At 36.2% G+C, this 24,154-nt stretch overlaps 1 protein-coding gene across 1 annotated transcript in view; it reads right to left on the bottom strand.

Moving 5' to 3' along the window:
* EFCAB5 (EF-hand calcium binding domain 5) overlaps positions 1–24,154 on the bottom strand; it is a 169,448-nt gene that overhangs the window by 91,634 nt on the left and 53,660 nt on the right. Inside the window, exons 5-6 of the mRNA XM_008010917.3 lie at positions 22,883–22,931; positions 19,301–19,371 (exon numbers count right to left, since the gene is read on the bottom strand). Of these exons, the coding sequence (XP_008009108.3) occupies positions 19,301–19,371; positions 22,883–22,931 (120 nt within the window). The remainder of the gene's footprint in view (positions 1–19,300; positions 19,372–22,882; positions 22,932–24,154) is intronic.

The raw sequence follows: 24,154 nt of genomic DNA, 5'->3' as shown, positions 1-24,154 counted from the left end.
CTCATTTCTCCCCAAGGTTTTCTCATATATTGTCACAGCATACTGCTGCCTCAACCTTGCCAAAAGCTGTGATTATTTTTTCTGTCTTTCCATGCTACATCTCAAAGCACATAAAAAACAAAATGAGTAAAACAAGCAAAAAATACAAGATACAGATGAACTAGAGACAGAATAGAAAGTCATTCAGATAAATATCATTGTAAGAAAAATGCACAGCCTGGATTTAGTAGAGTATATTAAAGGAAAGACAGAATCTTTGGGTACAGTTGACGAAGCCTTTCTCTTTAAAATTTAAACTTGGAGCCACATCAGTTTGAAGGCCTTAGATTATATGACTGATGTTAAACAATCCCATAAGGAAGTGACCATCTCAGAGTGGACCACCACTGAGCAAGAACAGAATGAGTCCCAAAAAAGAGAATCCAGGCAGAGGCATGGCCCTTATTCCTCCTGGCTAAGGGATACAACAGTTCCTCGGTGCAGCAGAATCAAAAGTCAATGTCTGAATCCCATACTTTCTAGTATTTGTAGTTTTGCACATCATTATTCTTAAACCCATTATATGATTCAGGAGTGGACCTCAGACTGCTTGAGGCCCAGGCCTATTGAAGAATGTACCTGGGAAACTGACCTTCACTTTATACAGTCTCATAATAAACAGGAATGTATTGGGTGTTTTCACTTGCCCCTGGTAAGTAGATAGATGTGGGACTAGAGTGTCCACAATAATCAGGTGGGAAGTAAGGTCCGGATAGGATGTAAGTATAGCCAAGTAAACGCCTCAAATCGAGTGACCAAGTGCCTCACTTTGCCTGAAACCAAAAACCTGGTTTTAACACAGAGAGTTTCCTGTTCCAGAAAACTCCTCAGTCCCAGGCAAGCCAGGACGGCTTGACACTCTATACCTCAATCCATGCTGATGGTATAATCCCTGTGGGGAGCTTTGAGAGACTTCTGTTTGGACGCATGCTGTGTTGTATCCTGCTTTATATAACAAACCGTCTATATCTGTATCTTTTGCCAGAAAAGAAACATTACAGCCTTTAGCTGTGTCTGCAGCATCTTTCTATCATCATTCCATTGGGACAACCACACATAATAAAGTATATAGAGAGTTCATATTCTATGGTATACATGAGAAGAAGTTCAGAATATGCCACCCCCAAATACGCTACTTTGCCATAAGAATTATTCTGAGCTAAAGGCGCTTTAAAAAAAAAAAAAGACCACCACGCCTGTAATCCGAGCACTTTGGGAGGCTGAGGCGGGTGAATCACGAGGTCAGGAGATCGAGACCATCCTGGCTAACACGGTGAAACCCCGTCTCTACTAAAAATACAAAAATTAGCCAAGCATGGTGGCGGGCATCTGTAGTCCCAGCTACTCGGGAGGCTGAGGCAGGAGAATGGCGTGAACCCGGGAGGCAGAGCTTGCAGTGAGCCGAGATTGTACCACTGCACTCCAGCCTGGGCGACAGAGCAAGACTCTGTCTCAAAAAAAAAAAAAAAAGAAGGTGCAAGAAAATCATTCTGACCTCCTTGTGTTTTTTAAAAGCAGAAGATGAAATTTTCTTGTGAAAGATGCCTCCTGCTGGGCACAGTGGTTCACATCTGAAATCCTAGCACTCTGGGAGACTGAAGTAGGAGGATCACTTGAGGCCAGGAATTTGAGACCAGCCTGGGCAACATAGCAAGACCCCATTTCTACAAAAAAATTAAAACACAAAAGAAAGATGTCCTCTCTAGACTAGAAGGAAAGCAATATTCTTATCATCAAGGATGGGAAGTTGAAACCAAGAGAATTCTGTATGGACCTTGTTAGAATAATAAAATCAGAGGAACATGTACGACTAAAAAAGTCCAGGAAATAAAAGAGAACTCTCCTACCTAAAAAGTTAATTAAATTTTTAATAACTACATTAATGACATTTGAATAAAACAAATATACTTTTACAGTGGTTTTCTTTTGTAGGTAAACAAATTAACCAACTAGATAATGAAATGAAACAGTAGATCCTCTGTCAGATTAAATGATGGGAATTTCAGAAAGGATCCACCTAACAACATCTGCATACTCTTGACCTGAACACAAGACAATATAGTTTGTTTTTCTAATGCAAGACCACTGAAATCTAAGGGCGAACACTTCTATGTCTTTTCAAACTTGTATAGGGAACTCAGCAACAGTGTTAAAAGTGATACAAATTGTTAAGTTTTGTCTCCTGGAATGAGTTGTCTTTTGGGGATCAAATTGTTCTTATAATTTAAAACAAACCTGATATAGTCCTAAAACATATTTCTAAACACTTGACTTATAAAACAAAACAACAAAAAAACCCCAATATATTCTACCTTTTAAATTGTTTCTGTCAGTATATCAATGTTGAAAACATTGTTCTTAAGGTTCTTTCTGAAGTAAGGAAACAAAGAGGAAGGTGGAAGAAAATTAAAACTCATGACCACCAGATGAGTTTCCTACACGAAACCTGCCCTGCTTAGGTCTCACTTTTCTTCTGCTATGCATCCCTCAGCAGCAATGAATATACTAGTTTATAATGTTTGCATCTGTTCATTGCTATCTGTTTATTGCTTTGTAATTTTGTGTGTGTGTGTGTGTGTGTGTATGCGTGTGCACGTACGTGCCTGCATGTGTCCTTAGTTTACTAATATTTTGATCCTCTCCTTCTCTGGTCCTACCCTAGTCCCATCCAGTGTGTCTGTGCACACATGTGTCTCCAACTCTCATACAGGGAAATAAATTCCTGCATATACCTACAGACGCACTCCCATACAACAATGCATTACTGTATTGAGTAAATATTTGGTATATACTTAATAACTAAGAGACCAGAAGTAAACATTCTAAAGTAGTTACTTTGGGTCTTCATTTACTATGATAAAACAGATGAAAAGTGAGAGAGGTCACAGTCAACAAAGAGATTATCACCTGTTCATTTATCCATCAGAAAACAGATATGCTAGGAAAATGATAGGAATATGAAGTCATCTGTGACATTCATTCTCTCCATTTCTCTTTTTCTCTATATTAATTATTACTCAATGATTCAGTTTTCTCCAAACATACTCCTTCCTGAGTACTAATTACATTGCTCTTTACACATGATCTGAGGGGCAATTGTATGACATAGTGTTTCCACTAGGCGGCACCTGTGTGTAACATCTCCGCTTTAAGCCCACCATTTATTATTATGTTATCTTCCAGTTTCGTTAAATGAGTACTGATAAGATAGCTTTAAAGCAATCTCTTTGAAAGCAAGTGCTCCAAACACTACTTACTCGTCAAATGGGATGGCCCAATGATTTGTTGATGAGATAATTAAAAACTTTCAATAAATATTTCTATGTAAGAAATACTTTCTTGTTTCTGTTCAGGTAACAGCTCTTCTTTATAATAAAAGTGTCTGACTGTGTGCTTTTTGCATTTCAAGAAAAGAAGATGGGAAATGCCAGGAAAACTAATATTAATAGCTCAAGCCATCCATTAAAACAAAATTATATTTGTTTATATATACATAACAAATAATGTATATCACCCCATTTTCTCCATTGTGTGTTGTTTTATATACATATGTTACATATATTATATTTATCTATAAATATTTAACAAATATATAACAACACACAAATATACACTTATATTTTACATAAATATAAAAATATATTTATATAATATTCTTACATAGAAAATATATATTTATTAAATATTTATATACAAATTTATATTTATATATTATATATATATAAAATGACACACACAAAGGAGAAAATGGGGTAAGGGTGATGTATACCTAATAATACTTATATAAACTCATTAGCATTCTATATAATACCCTTGTGATTGAGTTCCAACCTAACTTTCCTCTCTTATTTCTCATCCTTCCCTGGTCATATTCCTTACATCCTAGTTAAAAAAAAAATTATTTCCTACCATGTAGACAAACCATACTCTTTCAGACCTTTATGTCTTTTTACATGTTGTTTCACTTCCTTCCTGCAAAGCCTTTCTGCCTTTCCTACATCTGTCCAGCTATATATATATTAAGACCCAGCTATATGTATTATCTGAGACATCCTGGCTCATCTACTCTGTTAATTTCCTCCTCTGACATGCTGATATCTTCTAGTATAAATCTCATTACAATAATTTGTAATTATTTGCCTGTTTGTCTCCTCACTTACCTCTGCAACCCCAATAGCTGGTATACACATTAAAAAGTGACCACAATGAGGTACAAAAAATTTAATTGCGTTGGTTCAGAGTCACATTATTGGAAGGTCAGGCTTGAGCCTGCTGTGGAGGATGAGAGTCAACTGCCATCACATGAAAGACGAATTCATACGATCTTGGGGTGTCTCTTCATATGGTCTCAGAGTATATTTATAAACAAGACTACATACTACAGACTTCAAAAATAGTGCATAGGTGGGCCTGGTGCAGTGACTCATGCCTGTAATCCCAGCACTTAGGGAGGCCGAGGTGAGTGGGTCACCTGAGGTCAGGACTTTGAGACCAGCCTGGCCAACACGGCAAAACCTCGCCTCCACTAAAAATACAAAAAGTAGCTGTGCATGGTGGCGCATGCCTGTAATCCCAGCTACTCGGGAGGCTGAGGCAGGAGAATTGCTTAAACCTGGGAGGCAGAGGTTGCAGTGAGCCGATATCGCACCATTGCATTCCAGCCTGGGCAACAGAGTGAGGCTCTGTCTCAAAAAAAAAAACAAAAAACAAAAACAAAAAAAGGAATAGTGCATAGGCAAAATCCAACTTAAACTAAGCCAAAAGAAGGAAAATAGTCCTAGAAATAACAACTATAACACAATTTTTAACTAAATAGAGAATATGCCAAAAAGAAATCTGTACTCTAATATTCTTTGCAGCATTATTCACAATAGCCAATATATGGAACCACCTAAGTAGTCGTTAACAATGAGTAGATTAAATGTGGTGTATATACACGATGGAATATAATTTGGCCTTAAAAAAGAAGGAAATGCTGTCATTTGTGACAACATGGAAAAATGATGTGAGATGATGAATATGTTAATTAGCTTGATTTAATCATTCTACATTTTATGTATATAAACATCGCATTGTACAAATGTATTATAATTAGTCAATTAAAAATATTGATAAAAATAAATTAGTAAACCAAATAGAGGTGCTGAACAACAGATGAAGAACAAAAGCTACAACTGAGAGTTAAAAGACTGATTTTAGGAATTCTTCCAAAATATGCATGAGTGAGGCTTATTCTAGAAACAGAGGGTGGGCTGGGTGCGGTGGCTCACGCCAGTAATCCTAGCACTTTGGGAGGCTGAGGCATGTGGATCACCTGAGGTCAGGAGTTCGAGACCGGCCTGGCCAACATGCCAAAACCCCATCCTACTAAAAATACAAAAATTAGCCAGGTGTGGTGGCAGGCGCTTGTAACCCCAGCTACTCGGGATGCTGAGGCTGGAGAATCACTTGAACTAGGAAGGCGGAGGTTGCAGTGAGCTGAGATCGCACCACTGCACTCCAGCCTGGGTGACAAGAGTGAAACTCTATCTCAAAAAAAAAAAACAAAAACAAAAAAAACAACAGAGGGATGGTTCAATATTTGGGAATTTATTGATATAATTCATTATATTAATAGAGTAAATCAATATAATCGTACGATTACTCAATATATAAAATAAGCCTTTTGATATTACTCAAAATCAATTTTTGTTTTAAAAACACCCAATTAAATTAAGCATAGAGGGAAACTCTTAAACTTGGTATTTATCAGAATACTCATTATAAACCAAGAGCAAACAGATATTTATTAAATAAATAAATGAATAAATGGATGGAATAAAAGAGAGTACAAAGCCTAGGCATTCTTACAAAGACTGCATTTGTTCCAGAGGCAATTTCCTCTTCTCCTCTCTTATTCTAACACCAGGAATCAGAAGAGTCACCAGAAAAGAAAATGTCAAACCTCTAAACAAACTGGAGTCAGGCTAGGAAGAAAGTCAAGAAAGCATCCACACCATATCAGAATAAATAGAAATTAGGGCAGGACCATGCAAGCACAAGGACTACGAAAAGAAGTAACATAGGATTGTGGCAACTGTGCAAATAACACAGGGAGAATAAAAGCAAATAGATATACTCAATCTAGCAAAAAATATCTACCAAAAAAAAAAAAAAAAAAAAAAAAAAAAAGAAGTTCCTCACCATTGCTTTAAGCTATAGAACAACTTAACAGGAACACAGATTCAATATGACAAGAACTCAAAGATAAGCTGATGAAACAGCAGAATGAGATAAAAGGGTAGAGTTTAGGTGTAAGCAGCCAAACTGAGCATCAAAATTTAAAAGCGCAAGCGTCAAAAAATGAAATTATTGACAGAGAGAAAGGTTTAGATTATCACAGTGAATTCAGGTGAAAAGACAAGAAAATTAATAAAATTACAAAGAACAAATCTTATCCTACATAAGGATATTGGTTTCCCTAATGTAGGCAGTCCAAAAATAGAATAGAAGATGTATTCAAAGACATGAGAAAATGTTCCTGAAATAAAAAATAAAAAATAAAAATAAAAAGATCACACCATATTCAATACATTTTTAAAACAAAATGCTCTATACCAAGACTATTCTACTTAAACTCTTTGACTTTGAGGATGAACTTCAAGGTATCCCAGCTAACAACCAAGTCATCTACAAGGTAAGCAACAGGAAGACACTGACTTTTCTGTTTTCTGTTTTATTTTTTTCCAGTGTTGTAATAACAGAACATAGAACAATGCCTGGCAATCAATAAAATATTTTTTGAACTAATTAAAATGAATGAAGAAAAAAAAACAACACTGACATCACACTTCTCCACAGCATTCAATACCAGGAAGCAATTAAGCAATGTTTATGTTGTTTTAGGTGAAAAAAAAAAAGTGACCCAATTACAGTATACCATTCAAGGTATGGTTTAGGTATAAAGGCATTATGCAGGCAGACATTCTCAACATATAAGAACTCAGAAAATATAGCACCCATGTGATCTTCTTTAAAAAACTACAATAAATTCAGCCAAGTAAGAGATGAATCAAAATAAATAATTTGGGAATAGCAAAACACATTGTAAAAGGACAGGAAATGAGGCTTGGATCTATTTAAATATTGAATTTAAATGAATCAACTATGGCAATTGTAATTATAGAAAAGAAGGTGAACAGTGTAAATCTGGATAAAATAAAAATTATAAAATAACTAAAACTGGGAAATAGACAAAAAGATAGAAAGATACGAGAAAATATTAAATACTCTCATCTTTTATAGTAGGATATCAATTGTTATTTCCAAAATTAAAATATGTGGTTTTAAAAAATGACTGCACTCTTGTGATATATATCTCTATAAAGATAAAGATACACAAGTATGTATAGTTATTTCTTAGAATGTCTTTAGAATAAATTTTGTGAAGGTATGTTTAATTTCAGCAATTCCCTTATTTTCACTTTAGTGTCTTTTTCCTCTGTTGGAGTCAAGTACAATTATATTTTTATTTTCTAAGTAATCAAATGCTTGTAACTACTTTTCGTTATCTACTTGCTATGTACCCATGTATCTGTAGTGGCATAGTATATAAACCTGTTTTGATGTTTACCTAAGAAATTTACGATGATTTAAAAATTCTTGTCTTTGTACTTCTATGTGTTGTTTGGATTATTTTTAATGGTCCTGTATCATTTTTACAAAATTGAATAATTTTCCTTAGAAAAATATGCCAAGGTAACAAGATTTAATTCTGAGTGATGGTAATATGCATATCATTATTCTTTTTTTTGTGTGTTTTTTGTTTGGTTGGTTTTTTGGCAAGTTATTTTTTTTTTCTTTTTTTGAGACAAGTTCTCACTCTGTCACCCAGGCTGGAGTGCAGTGGGGTGATCACAGCTCACTATAGCTGCAACCTCCCGGGCATAAGCAATACTCCTGCCTCAACCTCCTGAGTAGCTGGGACTAAAGGTGCATGCCATTGTGCCAGGCTAATTTTTAAATTTTTTGTAGAGACAGGTCTTCCTATGTGTCCCAGGCTGGTCTCAAACTCCTGGGGTTCAAGAGATCCTCCCACCTAGGCCTCCCAAAGTGCTGGTATTATAGGTATGAGCCACTGTGCCTGGCCATTATTCTATTTTTTTGTATTTATCTGTGTTTCAAAAATTCCTCATCATATCTCATTTAAAAGTTTTAAGACTATAATTTCTCAACTGAGTACACACTTAGTAGCATTCCATAAAATTAGATATAAGATTTTGATTCAAAAGTTATTAAGGAGAGTTTTTAAAAATATTTTCAAATGGTTGGACTTAATTTTTAAGTTTATTGTTTTCCAACTGTATTACATCATAATAAAATAATATAACATGTCATATTTCTACCTTTTGGAACTTATAAGGCATTCTTGGTGGCCTATTTTTGATGGATTTTGACCAAAATTTTAAGAAAACTGGAAGAGGGTCACTGTAAGGATTAAAGTTCAATATATACTTATATAATGAGTTATTGATATTAATAGGTTATTTATATTCTTATTTGTTTCTTACCTCTTCAATTTATCAAAGACTTGTTAAAAGTTTTACTACCTCACACCATAGACAAAAATTAACTCAAAGTGGATCAAAGACTTAAATAGACATAAACATAAAAGGTAAAACTATACAACTCTCAGAAGAAAACATAGGAATATATGACTTTGAATTAGGCAATGGTTTTTTGATATGACATCAAAAACAAAATCAACAAAAGAAAAAAATAGACAAATTGGGCTTCATAAAAATTTAAAACTTTTGTGCTTCAGATAACACCATCAAGAAAGTTAAAAAGGAACCCAAGAATGGGAGAAAATATTTATAAATCATATATTTGACAAAGGATTGAATATATAAAGAACACTTATGATCCAATAATAAAAAGACAACCCAATTTTAAAATGGGATCTGAATAAACATTTTTTTTCCAAAGCAGATACAGAAATGACCAATAGTTGGGAATTCGAGACCAGCCTGGCCAGCATGGTAAAACCCTGTCTCTACTAAAAACACAAAACTTAGCCGGGCGTGGTGGCAGGTGCCTATAATCCCAGCTACTCAGAAAGCTGAGGCAGGAGAATTGCTTGAACCTGCGAGGCAGAGGTTGCCGTGAGCCGATTGCACAACTGCACTCCATCCTGGGCAACAGAGTGAGACTCTGTCACCAAAAAAAAAAAAAAAAAAAAGAGAGAGAGAAAAGAAATGACCAATAAGAACACAAAAAGGTGCTCAGCATCATTTTTAGCTGTCAGGGAAATGCATTTCAAAAGCACAGTGTGCTACCACTTCATGCCCACAAAGATGGCTATAATAAAAATCAAAACAAACCTAAACAGAGAGTAAGTGTTGGCAAAGATGTGAAACAATTGCAACCCTTGTAAACTGCTGGTGGGAATGTAAAATGTGCAACCGCTGTAGAAAACAGTCTGGCAGTTCCTCAAAAGGTTAAACATAAAGTTTATCACATGACCCAGCAATTCCACTCCCAAGAGAACAGAAAACACATATTCATGTAAAAACTTAGGCACAAATGTTCACAGTAGTATCATTTACAGTAGCCAAAAAGTGAAAACAACCCAAATGTCCACCAACTGATGAGTGGATAAATAAAAGGTGGTATGTTCATAAAAAGGAATATTATTTGGCAATAAAAAGAAGTACTGATACATGCTACAACATGGAGTAAAGTTGAAAACATTATGACAAGTACAAGAAGCCAAAAACAAAAGACCACATATTATATATTCCATATATATGAAATGTCCAGAATAGACAAGGCTATGGAGACTTGGAAAGTAGATTTGTGGCTGCCTAGGGCTGGAGGTTTGGAAGGAAATGGGGAGTGACTGCTAATGGGTATAGAGTTTCTTTTGGGGGTGAAAATGTTCTAAAATTGATTGTTTTAATGGCTGTACTCCTCTGCAAATATACTAACATTCAACTGTACACTTTAAATGGGTATAAGGTAGGTATAGTAGGTTGGATAATGGCTCTCAAAGATGTAAGGTCCTAATTCCTGGATCTGCAAATGCTACCTTATACGGGAAAAGATGTGATTAAGGATTTTGAGATGGGGAGATTATCCTAAATTATCTAGGTAGACCCTAAAATGCAATCACATACATCCTTTTAAGAGGGTGATTTCTCAGACAGGAGAAGAAAAGGCAATGTGACCACAAAGACAGAGGCTGGTGATGCAACCACAAGTAAAGGAATGCCAACAGCCAGCAGAAGCTGGAAGAGCCAAGGAACAAATTCTTCCACAGACCCTCCTGAGAGCAGTGCAGCACTGTCAACACATTCATTTTGGCCTGATACTGATCTTGGACTTCTGGTCTCCAGAGCTGTGAGAAAATAAATGTCTGATGTTTTCAGCAACCAAGTTTGTGGTAATTTGCCACAGCAGCCATAGGAAATAAATGCACTTTGTAAATTATATCTGAATAAAGCTGCTACCAAAAAAAGTTTAAAAATCTACACAATTATTGTGCATTTTTTGTTCACCTTTTATTTCTAATATATTTTTATATATTCTATTACAATATGCTATAAACTCATAAAGCTTAAGAGAGTCCTATTAACTTCATTAATTTTAAATTTTAAAATTAAAAAAAAATTTTTTTTTGAGATGGATTCTTGCTCTGTCACCCAGGCTGGAGTGCAGTGGCATGATCTCGGCTCACTGCAACCTCTGCCTCCTGGGTTCAAGCGATCCTCCTGCCTCAGCCTCCCGAGTAGCTGGGACTACAGGCACATGCCACTATGCCCAGCTAATCTTTGTATTTTTGGTAGAGACAGAGTTCACCATGTTGGCCAGACTGGTCTCAAACTCTTAACCTCAAGAGGTCTACCTGCCTCGGCGTCCCAAATTGCTAGGATTACAGGCATGAACCACCGCACCTGGCCTTAAAATATAAAATTTTCACATTTACAAATATAAAAAATAGTCTTGATCTCATTAAATGATTTTTAACCTTGAAATCTGCTGTTTTGTTTGTTTACTTGTTTATTTCATGTGTCTGCTATTCCTTTAACAATTTTCTTATTTTCATCTTTTTTCGTCCTTTTGTATTAGATGTTTAGCTTATAAAATGCATACAGTACAGCTTTTAGTTTTTTGATTAGCAAAACCCATCAATCATTAGATGGGCTGTTGACTTAATAGATTTTGGGGATTAGGGAAGAGAGGAAAACATACTATTTTATCAAATGACACAGGTTTTTGGGTTTTTTTGTTTTGAGACAGGGTCTCACTCTGTTGCCCAGAGTGCAGTGGTGCAACCATGGTTCACTGCAGCCTGACTTCCCAGGCTCAAGCGATCCTCCTAGGCCTCAGCCTCCTGAGTAGCTGGGACTACAGGTGTGAGCCACCATGCCTGGCTAAGTTTTTAATTTTTTGTACAGACAGGGTCCCACTATGTTGCCCAGGCTGGTCTTGAACTCCTAGGCTCAAGCGATCCTCCTGCCTTGGCCTTTCAAAACGGTGGGATTACAGGTGTGAGTCACCACTCTGGGCTAAATGATGCACCTTGATTTCAGAGATGCAGCAGGCAAACCATTCATCTTGGAATTATGGAAATATGATTGTTTGGACTTTCTGTTTAGAAGTCTCCAACCACGCAGAAGGATAGGAAAAGTTACATTTTAACCTGACATGGTCAGAGAAGACCTCTGTCTCTATAAATTGGGAAGAACGAGGGGTTCATTTTTACAATAGTCTCTTAATAGCAGTTTGCATAATTTTAAAAAATTTATTCCAATGATGTTACTTGGGCAGTTTATGAGTAAAATAAGACTCTGGAATAAATTTATTCCCAATTGAACAAGAATAAGAAGTCATACTATGATTTATCTTTTCATTTCAGTCTGGCAGATTAAATTGCCTTTCCCAATAAATACGAAAAGATAATGGAGGGTTGACAGCTTCATCAACAGCAGACAAAGTAAGAAGAAACCACATGGAACTAGGGTTTTCTTACCACTTCTAATTTATCCACTGCTTGTCTACCCATTTCTTCCCCTAATAAATCTTGGGATGACTGAAAAAAATTTTATCTAATATTGTGTATGCTATTTGCAGCCGAGTTTGCTAAAAGCAAAAACAACAACAAAAAAGACTGTTTTCCATCCTTCTGGTTTTGATTTATCTTTTATCAACAGGACAATAGGTAGTGTATTAAAATATACACATTCTTGAAAAAATTCATGCTATACTCTTCTTTCTGTAAAAATCGAATTTACATGGGCGCTAAAAAATCTCTCATTCAGTTGGGCGCAGTGGCTCACACCTATAATCCCAGCACTTTGGGAGGCAGAGGCAGAAGGATCACTTGAATCCAGGAGTTTGAGACCAGCCTGGGCAACATAGGGAGATTAATGTCCACAAAAATAACAAAATTAGCCAGGCAAAGAGGCATGCGCCTATATTCCCCCCTACTCCAGAGGCTGATGTGGGAGAATCACCTGAGCCCAGGAGGTTGAGGCTGCAGTGAGCCGAAATTGTGCCAATGCACTCCAGCCTGGGTGACAGAGCGAGACTCTGTCTCAAAAAAATAAAGATAAAATCTCAGTAATTCAAATTTTGTAAAATGTTCTACTTTTATTTTCCACTGGAAAGAAGGAACATAGTAATGCAGAAAAACTTTTATTTGGAAAATTAGCTACTTATAAAGAGAAAGTTTATTTAATAAACATAGTGATATGCTTTGCTAGCCATTTTAGGGAAAAAAAATTAAGTTAGATTCTCACCTTCTATTATTTATCAAAACAATTTTCGAGTTAATTTTAAAAAGTAAAAACAGCTAGAAAAAACTAGGTGAATATTTAACTGATTTGGGAAGAAGAGAACTTTCTAAGCATACGAGCAATTAAAAAACTCCAAAAAAAATCTATAAATTTGTTTGCATAAAATTTTAAAAATTTTCTATAAATTAGAAACCACCAAAATTTTAAAACAATTGAGAAAAGTTGAAAAATATGTTAACAGAAAAACCAAACTCTATACAATAATTTAAAGAAGTTTATTCTGAGATAATATAAGTGACCACAGCCTGAGGAAAACACAAACCCAAGAAGCCTTGAGTAAGTGGTCCTAAGGCAGTCGGATTACAGTTTGGTTTTATATACTTTAGGGAGGCAGAATTTACACGCAAAGACCTAAGTCAATACACGGAAGGTATATATTGGTTAGGCCCCAAAAGATGGGATACCTTGAAGCAGGGGGTTACAGGTTATAGGTGGATTCAGAGATTATTTAATTTGCAATTGTTTAAAGGAGTAAGGCTCTGTCTAAAACTTGGAGTCAGCAGAAAGGAATGTTTTAAGTTAAGATTAAGTCTGCTATGTGGCAAGACTGATGGCCTACAGGCTTGACTTAACCTTTAGCTGGCATGGCCTTAGGTCTTGCTTATAACTTAGTATCTTATTGCCAAAAAGAGTCTGTTTTGTCAGTTTTAGTATTGGTATTTTAACATTAACGATGATCAGTCACAGTGCCTAAACTCCAAAGGGGAGGAGATAGAAAGAGGCATGCCTGACCTCCCTTCCTGTCATGGCAGGGAATTCAGTTTTTAAGGTTTTCCTGGGGTTCCCTTGGCTAAGAGGGGGTCTGTTCAGTCAGTGGAAGGCTTAGGATTATATTTGTAGTTTACAAATACATGCAATTTGTGATCATAAATAATAATGCCTTTAATATATAATGAACATTTACAACTCCATAAGAAAAAATAAACATCAGGTTAGATGGCCAAAGGATCTGAATGCATAATTTACATAAGAAGAAATTTTTAAATTACATAATTTTTAATCTCACCACAAATTACAAAGATAAGTTAAAAAACAAAATGCCACCAAATTACTTTTATTTTTTTGAGACAAGGTCTTGCTTTGTCATCCAGGCTGGAGTGTAGTGGCTTGATTATACCTCACTGCCGCCTTGAACTCCTGGACTCATGCAATCCTGACTTGGCCTCACCACAGAGATTTCTCATACTCAATAATACCTACTGTTGTTGATAATACGGTGCCTTGAGAGCCATCACGCATTGCTGAGGAGAATAAATCAGTATAACCAAGAACACAATTTGACAAACAAATACTAAAACCTCAAATATTTATTCTTTGACATATTTGTGCCATTTCTGGGAATCTAACACTGAAACTGTGTCTTAGCTCAGGCTGCAATAACAAAATAGCATAGACTGGGTGACTTAAACAACAGAGATTTATTTTCTTACAGCTCTGGAGGTTGGAAAGTCCAAATCAAGGTGCCCACAAAGGCCGAGCGCAGTGGCTCACGCCTGTAATCCCAGCACTTTGGGAGGCCGAGGAGGGCAGATCATGAGGTCAGGAGTTCAATACCACCCTGACCAACATGGTGAAACCTTGTCTCTACTAAAAATACAAAAAAAAAAAATTAGCCAGGAGTGGTGGCACACTCCTCTAATCCCAGCTACTCAGGAGGCTGAGGCAAGAGAATCACTTGAACCTGGGAGGTGGAGGTTGCAGTGAGCCAAGATCGTACCACTGCACTCCAGCCTGGGTGACAGAGCAAGACTCCATCTCAAAAAAAAAAAAAAAAAAAAAGTGCCCACAGAGTTAGTATCCGGTGAGGGTTATTGAATAAAAATTATAGAAGGCAGTTGTTTCGGACTAAGCTCCTGAACCAGGCCCAACAGACCAGACGAAACTCAGGCTGAGGTTCCACAACACTAAACTAAAACTAAATTGTTATCTAACGTTTGGAGAAATCAAAAACTTTCGCCTCCACTGAGCAATAACAAGGCACCTTGCCCCTGCCTCTGAAATTGCAATGGAGATTGAATGGGGAACTTGGATCTTTATGCCCACCTGGCAGTAGAGAGGTGGCCCTCCCCTTCTTCCACCAGCATGGTATCAGAGGAAGCTTTTTAAAAGAAGATGGAAGTAAGATCCCAAGTCTCATAGTGATAGATGCAGGATGAGCTAAGGAAACCTTGCACAGGGTCTTGCCTGGGCATGCCTGCAACAGATTGGGGGCCCACATGTGCATCGGGAGAATGGGGCAGAGCCACCAAGAATTCACGCCTTATGCAAGGGGAGAAGCCAGGCCTCTTCGGCTCCCGTGTGGTGACCTGGTATTCAGTCTGTGAGGTGATAACCTGTTGGATGGACCCTCTTTTTCTTTGTGGAGAGCTTTCTTTTCGCCTAATAAATCCATCTTCACCCTTCAATGTGTCTGAGTGCCTCATTTCCCTAGTTGTGAGACAAGAACCTAGATTTTAGCTGAACTAAGGAGCAAAAAGTCCTGCATCAATAGCATTATAACCAAAATGTCCAAGACAAAATAAAAGATCACATATTGTATGAAGAATTAGGAAAATCTCAACTTGAATGAGAAAATTTAATCAGCAGATGCCAACACTGAGATGACGCAGCTGTTGGAATTATCTGAGAAGGATTTTAAAGCAGCCACTATAAAAATAATTCAACAAGCAATTATGAACATGCTTAAAATAAATTAAAAACTTAAAAGTCTCAGCAAAGAAATAAAAGACATTAAGAAAAAATGAAAATTTTGAAAAATACAACTGAAGAGGCTGAGGTGGGAGAATCACATCTCTTTTTTTTGTTTTGTTTTTCTTTTTCTCCCCTCCCCAAAACCACATTTCTTAAAAAAACAACAACAAGGCTGGGCACAGTGTCTCACGCCTGTAATCCCAGCACTTTGGGAGGCTGAAGTGATAGGATCTCTTGAGCTCAGGAGTTTGAGACTAGCCTGGGCAACATAGGGAGATCCTGTTTCTACAGAAATAACATTTAGCCTGATATGGTGGTGCATGACTGTGGTCCCAGCTACTTGGGAGGCTAAAGTGGGAGGATGGCTTGGGCCTGGGAAGTTGAAGCTGCAGTGAGCCGTGATCATGCCACTGCACTCCAGCCTGGGTAACAGAGCAAGACCCTGTCTCAAAAAGAACAACAACAACAACAATAAAAACTACTGAAATAAAAAGCTCAAGGTATGGGCTTAGCATCAGCGTGAAGACAGAGAAAGGAATCAATGGACTTGAAGACAGAACAGTAGAATTTACCCAGTCTGAACAACAGAGGAAAAAACAGACAAAAAAAAAAAGAGGAAAAAGAAATAACAGAATCTCAGAGTCTCAGCAACATGTGGGATTACAATAAAAGATCTAACATTCATCTTCAGAGTTCAGAACACTAAATACAAACCACAAGAGAAAAATAATACTTTACCTATTGAGGAAAATTAATTTGAATGAAGTAGATTTTTCATCTATGGAGATCAGAAGGAAATGATAGAACATTTTCAAGGGCTAAAATAAAAGAACTTTCAATCAAGAATTCTATATCCAGTGAAACTATCATTCAGGAATAAAGGAAAAATAAAGACATTCTCAGACAATGTAAAACTACTAGAATTTGTCTCATCTGTAGATCTGCTCTAAAAGAATGGCTAGAGGAAATTCTCTAAATAGAATGCATAAAAGAAGGAATCTTGAAACATCGGGAAGGAAGAACAATGAAAAAAGCAAAAAACACAGGAAATACAACAGAGTTTTCTTCTCATCTTGAGTTTTCTAAATGATGTTTAACAGTTGAAGCAAAGTGTAACAGTGCCTGATGTGATGTATATATGAGAGATATTTAAGACAATGATGTTATAAATGGCAAAGTGCAAAATGACTTAAAGGAAGGTAAGGTTTCTACATTTCCCCTGAACTGCCAAAATGTCATTACCAGTAGACCCCAGTAGACCTTTGTGGTACTGAAATAGTTTTGTATCTTAATTTTGGTGATGATAACAGAAATCTACATGTGCTAAAGTAACATAACACTATACACACACATTATATCAACGTTAATTTCCTGGTTTTGATATTATACTAAAGTCATGGAAAATATAACCTTTGGGGAAACTGGATGAAGGGTATATGGGACCTCTCTGTACTATCTTTGCAACTATTGTAAATCTATAATTATTTCAAAATAAAAAAATTTTTAAACATGTTTTAAAGAATATTTATTGACATAGAGAAATGATCAAGAGATGATATTAAGTGAAAAAAGTAGGATATACAATATATTAGGCATAACCAAAAATCTACATGGAAAACCCACAAAATTAAAACTTAAACCTTACATGTCTCACTATGAATATAACAGACACTGTAAAGCACAAGGGTCAAGACCACGATGAGCTCTGAAGTCAGGCTGACCTGGGTCTGGTCCAGCTCTGTCACTTACATGCTGTGTGATCTCAAGGAAAGTGTTCAATCTTTTTAGGTCTCATTTGCAAAGTGAAGATAATAATAACTCAGTTGTGACGATTACACAAGAAAGTGCATGTAATAACCTCAGTACACTATATGGCACATAAAAAGGGGTAAAAAGTGTTAGCTATTATTATTATACAAAAAAATGTAGTGTTAACAATGGCTTTTATTGGTGGTAAATTGTGGATTTAAAATTTTTTACTTCTTTACACTTTTATGTCTTTAAATTTCTATAATGAACCTATATTACCTTTTATGGAGATATAATTCACATATCATAAGATTAATATATTTTATAATTGTTTTTAGACATGAAGGTCTCACTGTGTTGCCCAGGTTGGTCCCAAACTCTGGGTCATAAGCAATCCTCTTGCCTCAGCCTCCCTAGTCATTGGCATAAGCCACCGCATCCGGCCTACTTTTATAATGAGAAAAATAGGAAAATGTTCTAACTTGCCGACTTTTAGGGAAACTAATATAAGACAAATAGGCACATCCCTTGCAAATAGGCAGTCCTTTGCAAAGAAATGTAAGTTATGTTTATTTCTGTATTAAAGAGATAAAGCTTTGACTTTTCATGAACCATTTTAATACCATCATTTGTTCCTCTGTGTATTTTTCTTCCAGTAGCTTGTCTCATTTGTATCTGTGGAATTTTAATTCATGGAGGTAAATGAACGATGACATGGAGAGGCTAATGCCACTGAAAGAAGATTTTTATCACTTAAGACTTCCAAGTGAAGGAAGCATGCCATACCATGCAGGACCACAGGGGAAGCACCAGGTTTGGGTCAAGAGGCAGAACAGAAAGGAGCAAAGGGACAGCCTAAGCCAGAATCCTTACTGGAGTTTCCAGAAATGCAAGCCACAACAGGCTAAACAGTTGAGGATTGGCTGGTTTGAATAATTCTGGCAGACTCTGAGGCACAAGGGCTATCTCTGGTTGTCTGGTGCCTGGTCCTGGGTTGACTTAGAGCAGGAGAAATATTAGCTCAGTGTGTGAGAATTAGTAAGGAGGTGGTTCATAGTATGGGTTCCGGATCACAGGGGAGATATAAACAACTCTGGCCATTAGTTTGGCCTTGTGAGTAATGGATGACAAATAGACAAACACAGAATCTAAGAAAACACAGTTAGAACATAACTCAGGTAGAATTTGCCAAATTCTTATCTATACAATAGTCATTTTAAAAAGAATTCCAGAGATACCTCATATAGAACTTTGAAACTGTATATAGTGCATAATCTTCACCTTCAGTCGTGCAAAGGTATATGAAAAGAGAAACAGAAAGTTACCTTGACTCTGGAACTCATCAGAGAAAAACAAGAGGAAATGGAGAAACATGAAAAAATATACAAGTAAGCTGTGGAAGACTTAGGACTCTGGTACCATTAAATTGCTTATTTCACTTATTCCATTACAATAGAATCATACTTTTTCATATGCAATATTATGTAGACTTTGAAACCAAACTGACTGAATACAAATTTCCCCGGTTTTACTAATTGTGAAACAGTGTGCAAGTTATTTAACCTTTCTACATCTTGGTGTCTTCATCTGTAAAAGCGGAGGAAAGGGTTACTGAGAGGGTTCACCAAGTTCATGTATGATGCCTGGCCCATAGGAAAGTTTTTGTAAGTTTTAGATCTCATTATTGTTTGAATAACCAGATTTCACTGAATATAAGATGCTGGTTTTTCTTGATCTTACCAGAAGACGTCAGTGGTAGTATTTTATACTCTCGCATCATGCGTGATACTGATTGAAAGAAATTGTAAAATGTAACCTCATTTCAGAGGAGTTGAAATATTTTAAAGTACATATTTTAGAATGTATAAAATAAGTTTTGTGTGTTCATTTAATACTAATTTAATGATGTGTGACAGCCACCAACAGAAAATTGAAACTGGCAAAATAATTCAATTCAAATATTAAATAATGTAACTTCTTACTTCTGTAAATTCCATTTTGTTCAATCTTGGTTCTGTTGAGTCAGTAATATCCAATTGTTCACAGTGTGATCCTATTTATGGAATGAAGATCATTTGCTAGTTAGTTTGGTTGTAATATATATTTGATATTTATACTATAGTGCTTTAAAAGAACATAAAATTATGTATTAGCTAATGTCTATCCATAACTACAATAAAGTGAACTACATATAGCTGGGTAACATACCAAATACTACAAAATTATTACTTTTCCTGGCTTAACAAGCAAACCAAATATTAAAAAAAAAGAGTCTATATTTTTAATATCTAGATTGATATAAAGCAGAAATAAACATGCACATCAATAGTATAAAAAGCTATAAAAACATCTGTGTTGGTTTACACTAGCAGGTCCTAAAACAAAACACTTCTGCAAGCTTTCTTTTTAAAAACTTTATTTTGTCTTTAATGTTTCTTAAATTAAATAACGCACAAAAATGTTCTAATTCAAGTAATACAAAAATATAAGCAACAAAACATGAATATCTTCCTTTTTGGCTACCTCCCATCAGCACTCTCACTCCTCTCTGCCCCAGATGTAACCACTGTCAGCAGTTTATCATCCTTCCAGCAACCTTTCTATGCATTTCTGTATGTATATAAATGCATATATATGCGCACGTGTACCTTTTGTCTTTCTGTTTATAAATATGATCATTTTGATGTGCAACTTGCTTTTTCATTTACCACTCATAGTAGCTTTTTTTCAAATAGGACCTGGGGCTCAGGGAAAGTTTGCAATGTGCATATAGATTGGGAGTCATCAGCTGCAGCCACGGACTTGAATAAGAAAACCCAGAGAATGTGTATAGTGTGTACAGTGATAAGAAAGCCTAAAAGGAAACTTTGGAAAACAAAAGTTAAGGTGCAAGCAAAAGAAGAGTCAAGAAACAAAAACACTAAAAGGTGATCAAAAATAGAAGAAATCAAGAGAATGATATCACAAAAAAACAAGAGAAGAGTTTCATTAATTAGAGTGATCAATAATGAAGAATGTGACAGTTCAAATACAGATTTTTAAACCTTCATTTGATACAACAACTTATGTAATTATTATTGACCATACTAAAATAAAAATACATAAATTGTGTGAAAGCTCATGATGAAAGAACTATACACTGGCTTCCTCTCCTACTTCTAATAGTAATTCTTCCTGCCTATCATGGGTTGGCACAAGGGCATAGAAAAGATTTTTCAATCACTCTTGAATTTGGTAAGTGCTAATTATGAGATATCAGTTATTATGGCCATAGGAGGACTATATACATTTTCATATGAGCTTATGCATTAGAAGCTGACATTTCCATCCCAGACCTTCCCCCAAGCTCCAGATGATTATGCAAACCAGACTGGTTTCTAGCAGTAACAATTGCTATTAAGTATACATGTCTGTCTCTGACTGGAGTTTGAGCAACTTAAGGGCAGGAAACACGTCTTGTCAGTCCTCTTCGCATTCTCTAACTCATTACAGTATCTGGAACTAAGTGAGGGCTCAATGACTATTGACCAAATGAATAGTAGAGAAAATAAATACTGTAGTATAGGAGGTGAGAGAAGAAACAATCACTGTCAATTGGAATGCTCTGGAATTTCTGTAATTTTATCAGGATCCCACATTGAGTTCTCTTAACTCACTCCTTCTGTACCCTCATTCGAAAATAAATGAAGTTATTTCAATGATTTTTTGAAACAAGAGTAAAGGATGAGCTGACTGAAGAATTACGTTTTTTGGAAAATATGAGAACAGGTAGAAGGAGAAAAGGTTGTCAGTAAGGCCCAAATCATGCTTGGAGATCAGTGATCAGGAAGATGGGAAGCATATTTTATTTTTAAAAGTGACAACAGACTTCAGACAATGTATTGTTGTCAATGTAACAAAAGTAGTCAAATAATCAATTGGAAAAAAAATCTATTGGATATAAATTATGTAAATCTCAGGACCCAAACTCTAGTTTCTATGGGACAAGTGAGGGTTTTTTTTTTCCCCCCACCTAATTTCATATAGGGAAATCTTTCTGAAAACAAAAGCATCAAAATCTGTGAATCTCCATAGGGGTGGTGCTGTCCTCCCTTCCTCCCAGGCAGCATGGTGGAAATTTTTGGGTGAGTTTTTATTGCCACAATGATGAGCAATAGGAGCAGAGGCAGAACTCCTGTAATTTCTGCACAATAAAGACTTTCCCCCTCCTGCAGGACATTCGAGTAGATGAAAAACCTGCTTATAATAATTTTGAACCTAGAACCCAATTCTATTTTACATATGAATGCAGAATATAATTTTCCAAAAATGTAACTTCTATGAAAATTTGAGGGAGAAGTATATACCTTGTTTAATTCTGGAACTTTACCTAGAGTTGTTCGTGGTTTCAGAAATTGTGTAATAGGGAGTAACATAAATTGTATCTGAATTCTAATACAACACATTTGTATCAGTCTGCATTTCTGGGAATTCTATGTATATATATTCATTTTGCCCTATTCCAAAATGTCAAATACAAATAAAATGGTCAACCATATATAATTTTACTTTTCTTATATCTAAAGGTACATTATAAGTAGGTAGAAATGTCTGACTATTATGTCTTATAGTGAAGTTATAACAAAGCATTTATATATTGAAATACAGTGCATATAATTTTCTTTCTTTTCTTTTATTTTTTTTTTTAGAAGAATTCTCGCTCTGTCACCCAGGCTGCAGTGCAGTGGCATGATCTCGGCTCACTGCAACCTCCACCTCCTGGGTTCAAGTGATTCTCCTGCCTCAGCCTCTCGAGTAGCTGAGATTACAGACGCCCGCCACCATACCCGGCTAATTTTTGTATTTTAGTAGAGACAGGCTTTCACTATGTTGGCCAGGCTGGTCTCAAACCCCTGACCTCAAATGATCCGCCCACCTCGGCCTCCCACAGTGATGGGATTACAGGCATGAGCCTCTATGCCTGGCCTCTGAAGAAGTCTTAAGCCTAGTATATATAGTAACAGAACTGGATGAGATTATCCAGGGAAATTTATGTAACATGGAAAGGGAACTCAAGAAACAACATTTGAGAAACAGAGAATGACTCCAGGAGGGTTATAGGTAAGGTGTAGGATATAAGAGTGGGTAGAGTCAAGGAAATTCAAACTAAGGAATTTACAGAGGCAATGTTCAACTCTGGTAAATCTTAGCATGAGCCACTGCAACCAGTGCATACAATTTTCTTATGCCTTTCCTTATATTTCTCCTTTATATCACAGTATGACATCTTATCTTTCTTTTAAAATTCTGTGTATGTAAGGAATATTTTCTAGGAGTGTCATAGGATAATAAAAGAGTATTGCAGAGTACTGGTAATAAAATGGACACCAGACTAAAAGGGCTGAGAATCACAGATTGCGTTTCTGCTTTTATACATTCTCTATCTGGACAGCATGGAAGAGGCTAATTGCACCTGCAAGAGCTTTGAATTACATCTGTCTCATGTTGACTCTTCATCTGAATTCAGTGTCCCCCACCCAAAAAAGAAATAAAAATAAAAATATCAGAGTAATAGGCAGACTTACCTAGCTTGAAATCTGGATTTTGAAAGAATTCATGAAGAACATTCTGAATCTGCAAATCAAAAGAGGAAAAAAAGAAAGAAACCATATGCCACTCCTCAGTTACCACGTATTTGTTATTTTAGACTAAAAACCACCTATAGTCTTTCTATTTTAGTATTGGGTGATCTTTCCAACCCAAGGACAGAAATAGTAATAAGTCACATGTACTTTCTACAAGGGGGTCTTCAAAAAGTTCATGGAAAATGTGTATTATGAAAAAAATATGCATGGATTTCAATTTTTTTTTTTTTGCACCAAAATAAACTTGTTGAAACTTGTTATGTCTGAACAAGATCTAGCTTGAAGAACTAAAAAGGATAAGACATCAGTTTGAAAAGAGCCCCTATCAGAGTAACATGAATTCTGCTAAAATTGAAGCAAAAACATTAAATTTACGGTGAAGCTTGGCAGGAAACATGGTGAAATCACTGGTGTCTTATGAAGTGTTTATGGGGACGATGCTCCAAAGAAATCAGCAGTTTACAAATGGATAGTTCATTTTAAGAAAGGATGAAATGATGTTGAAGATAAAGCCCATAGTGCAGACTATCCACACCAATTTGCAAGAAAAAAAATCATCTTGCTCATGACTTTATTGAAGAGGACTAAAAGTTAATAGCAGAAGCAATAGCCAACACTTAGACATCTCAATTGGCTCTGCTTACACAATTCTGACTGAAAAATTAAAGTTGAAAGAATTTCCAGTCAGTGGGTGCCAAAACCATTGCACCCAGACCAGATGCAGAGAAGAGCAGAGCTTCAAATGGAAATTTTAAACAAGTGGGATGAAGATCCTGAAGCATTTCTTCCAAGAATTGCAACAGGAAATGAAACATGGCTTTGCCAGTATGATCCTGAAGACAAAGCACAATCAAAGCAATCGTTGGTTACCAAGAGGTGGAAGAGGTCCTGTCAAAGCAAAAGCAGACTGATCAAGAGCAAAAGTCATGGCAATAGTTTTGGGGATGCTCAAGGCATTTTGCTAATTAACTTTCTGGAAGACCAAAGAACAATAACATCTGTTTACTATGAGAGTGTTCTGAGAAAGGCTAGCTAAAGCTTTAGCAAAAAAAAAATGTCTGGGAAAGCTTCACCAGAGAGTCCTTCTCCACCATAACAATGCTCTTGCTCATTCTTCTCATCAAACAAGGGCAAGCTGGGCACAGTGGCACACACCTGTAGTCCCAGCTACTCAGGAGGCTAAGGTAGAAGAACTGTGAGTTTGTGCCAACC

This window comes from Chlorocebus sabaeus, chromosome 16 (assembly GCF_047675955.1).
Source record: "Chlorocebus sabaeus isolate Y175 chromosome 16, mChlSab1.0.hap1, whole genome shotgun sequence".
Taxonomy (NCBI): Eukaryota; Metazoa; Chordata; class Mammalia; order Primates; family Cercopithecidae; genus Chlorocebus; species Chlorocebus sabaeus.
The sequence above is the reverse complement of the archived record's forward strand: the minus strand, read 5'-3'. Positions and strand labels throughout refer to the sequence as shown.